This window comes from Hordeum vulgare, chromosome 3H, assembly GCF_904849725.1.
Source record: "Hordeum vulgare subsp. vulgare chromosome 3H, MorexV3_pseudomolecules_assembly, whole genome shotgun sequence".
In the NCBI taxonomy this organism is placed as follows: domain Eukaryota; kingdom Viridiplantae; phylum Streptophyta; class Magnoliopsida; order Poales; family Poaceae; genus Hordeum; species Hordeum vulgare.
In genome coordinates, this window is record NC_058520.1 from 613,202,648 (window position 1) to 613,205,290 (window position 2,643).

The 2,643-nt window shown below is 34.9% G+C and overlaps 1 protein-coding gene across 1 annotated transcript; it reads right to left on the reverse strand.

Annotated features, from left to right (window-relative positions):
* Positions 1–202: 202 nt before the first annotated feature.
* On the reverse strand, positions 203–1,187 carry LOC123442284. The gene is made up of 5 exons (XM_045118306.1): positions 984–1,187; positions 770–895; positions 573–641; positions 297–491; positions 203–208 (listed from the first exon to the last, which is right to left on the reverse strand). Exons 1-5 carry the CDS (start codon positions 1,035–1,037, stop codon positions 203–205), a joined length of 450 nt encoding a protein of 149 aa, XP_044974241.1. The 5' UTR covers positions 1,038–1,187.
* Positions 1,188–2,643: the final 1,456 nt, after the last annotated feature.

Here is a 2,643-nt window from a genome sequence, read left to right on the forward strand (position 1 = left end):
CAAAGTAACCATATAAAAAAACAGAAACAAAACATAGAAACATATGAAATGAATGAGCACTCTTACAGGTAATTCACTGGCACCCAACCAGCTCAATGAACCACTCTCAGCACTCTTACTGCTTGCAGTAGCACCTTTGGTTGTTTTTTTGTTCTGGACAAGAGTTTGATAGCAAAGAAAAAATAATAATAAAATAAACAATTTAGCACTATAGTTTGAACATAAATGTGTATGCGATTATGAAAAGATACCACTTTGATTGCACCAAACGTTTTTTCTCCCTGTTGTGTACGGACATTTTGAAGCAAAGTTTCTTTGTTCTGAACAACATTCTGATAGCAAGACGACGAGTAGATACATAAACAACGGAGCAATATATTTTGAACATATTGTGTATGGTAACAGAAACATACCTTATGTGTAGCAGAATTTGTTTCCCCTTGCTGAGCAGTGTAACTATGATCAAAAGCTTCTTGGTTTCGCACAACATTCTGAGATAGCAACAAGTAAACACATAAACATGGCTGCATTGTAGTTTGATCATGATTTTCTATATGGGACTATGATGATACCTTGTGTCCAGCAAAACATTTTTCTAGTTGTCGTGCACTGCCACCATTATGAACCATAGTTTCTTTGTTCTAGGATAAAATGATATACATAAAGTTTTAGTTATTGTATATCAAATTTGCAAAAATTGCAAGCACGGCAATTTAAAACTCAGCAAAGACAGGTTCTAAAGATTATTTAAGACTTTAAGTAGACAAACCTTATCTGAAACATAATTCTTGTTTGATACTTGTAAATCTGAATTGTTTGACATACTTGGCTTGTTGTGTAAATTAGATGGTTTTTTAACAAGTTGGGGTCCATCAACCGGAGGAGCAAGCACTCTCTACAGATAGCATAACATAAATAATTGTGAAATGATTTCTAGAGTGAAATATGAGGAGTTTTATTGTGTACTTTGACAAGGTACAAACTTTTCTGTTTGAGTTGTGTCCATTGACCGAAGGTTCGATCCCAATTGTAGCCATTAGATCTGAAATTTCCTATGATTGGAATACATAAAGGTTAGTCCACAAAATAAAGGATGATTACAGTTGTTAGAAATTTACCTGATATGGTCGTCTTTCCATTCTTCTCATCTTCTCCTCGAGTTCCATAATTTTGGCATTTTGATTTTTATTTACTTCTTGTATTTTTTCCATTTCAACTCTAAAAGCTAGCATATGTACATGGCCAGGCTTGTCATCCCCTAATACTTTGTTCAACGCATATCCTTTCCATGCGGTCTTTCCATCGCTGTTATTTGCTCTTTCAGCGCTCTTATCCATAATATCCTTTAACTCCTCCTAAATAAAAAAACAGTGTAAATAATAAGAATATACAAAATATCAAATTCAAATACGAGTGGTGAGACTTGTAAATGTACCACATGAGCATTAATGATTTTGTTCTTGCAAGTTTTCGGCTTGTGTGTATGGATGAACAGGTGAGCCCTATGAGGGTACTTCTTTTCAGGATCTGCATCTTTCTGTTGATACATAATGTAAACATGAATTACATTAGAAAACATGAATGGAAAAGGGGTGCTTGAAGTTAGTATATTTTACCATTTCTTCCCTCTGACGAGGGAAACTTTTTGTCCCACTAGTATGTGTAGACTTCCTCATTGAACAATTGTTTCTATTTATAGCACTAACCCCCTACCAAAGAATGAATCGAAGTAAGTATGTGCATATCTTTTATGGTATCTACACAAGAATGTATAAAGTCCATCAAGGAAAGTTGAAAATGGAATTCTTTTAAGTACCTTCGCTTTCTCGGTTGTCCAATGATTAACTAGATATCTCCACTGGTCCGGAGTCACCGATTTCGGTTTATTGTTGTAATTGGCTTCGGTGCTCTTTTTCTCATCAAAATACATTCCTTTCAGATCGGACTTATGTTGCCTCCATCTGTCTCCAATTGTCTTCAATATATATTTTTTCATGCATATTAGCATTTTCTTCAGTTTCAGGTTGTGGTTGTGGATCATCATTGTGATCGGATCAAGACTCACCGTGAAAAACCCATTTGTCATAGCTCTGAAGCATTCCGTTCCACATCAAATGGCCACGAACATCATCCCTTGATAGTATTGAAGTGTGAACACAATCTTCACATGGACATCGGATCATTGTATCTGCTGGTATATCTTTACATGCGAACTCTAGAAATTCATCTACACCAGCTGAGTACTGTGTACTCTCTCTTGGAAATCGCAATAGTAATTTGGTGGATTCTAAATCCATTGCACACTACATGAAAATAACAAATATCGGGCCCTGTTTGGATACAAAGTATTATCAGAATACTATGGTTTCTACAAAATCTTTTAAATATTGTGAGATGTTTCGCTAAACCAACAACTGTAGTTTCATAATCAGTTGTATTCTTGATATAGTGTTTTTTCTTTATGTTTTATAAAAAGAGGTCCAGATCACTCTTTTCTCAAACTGAGAAAAAACACTCATGTCATCCTGTCCTTAACTACCAAGCAGCTTGATTTGTAACTTGTAAGCACAATTGACATATTACTTATTCAGTCCTTTGTATAGCATGCTCCACACTAGTTAAACATGATATTAATTTCTATTC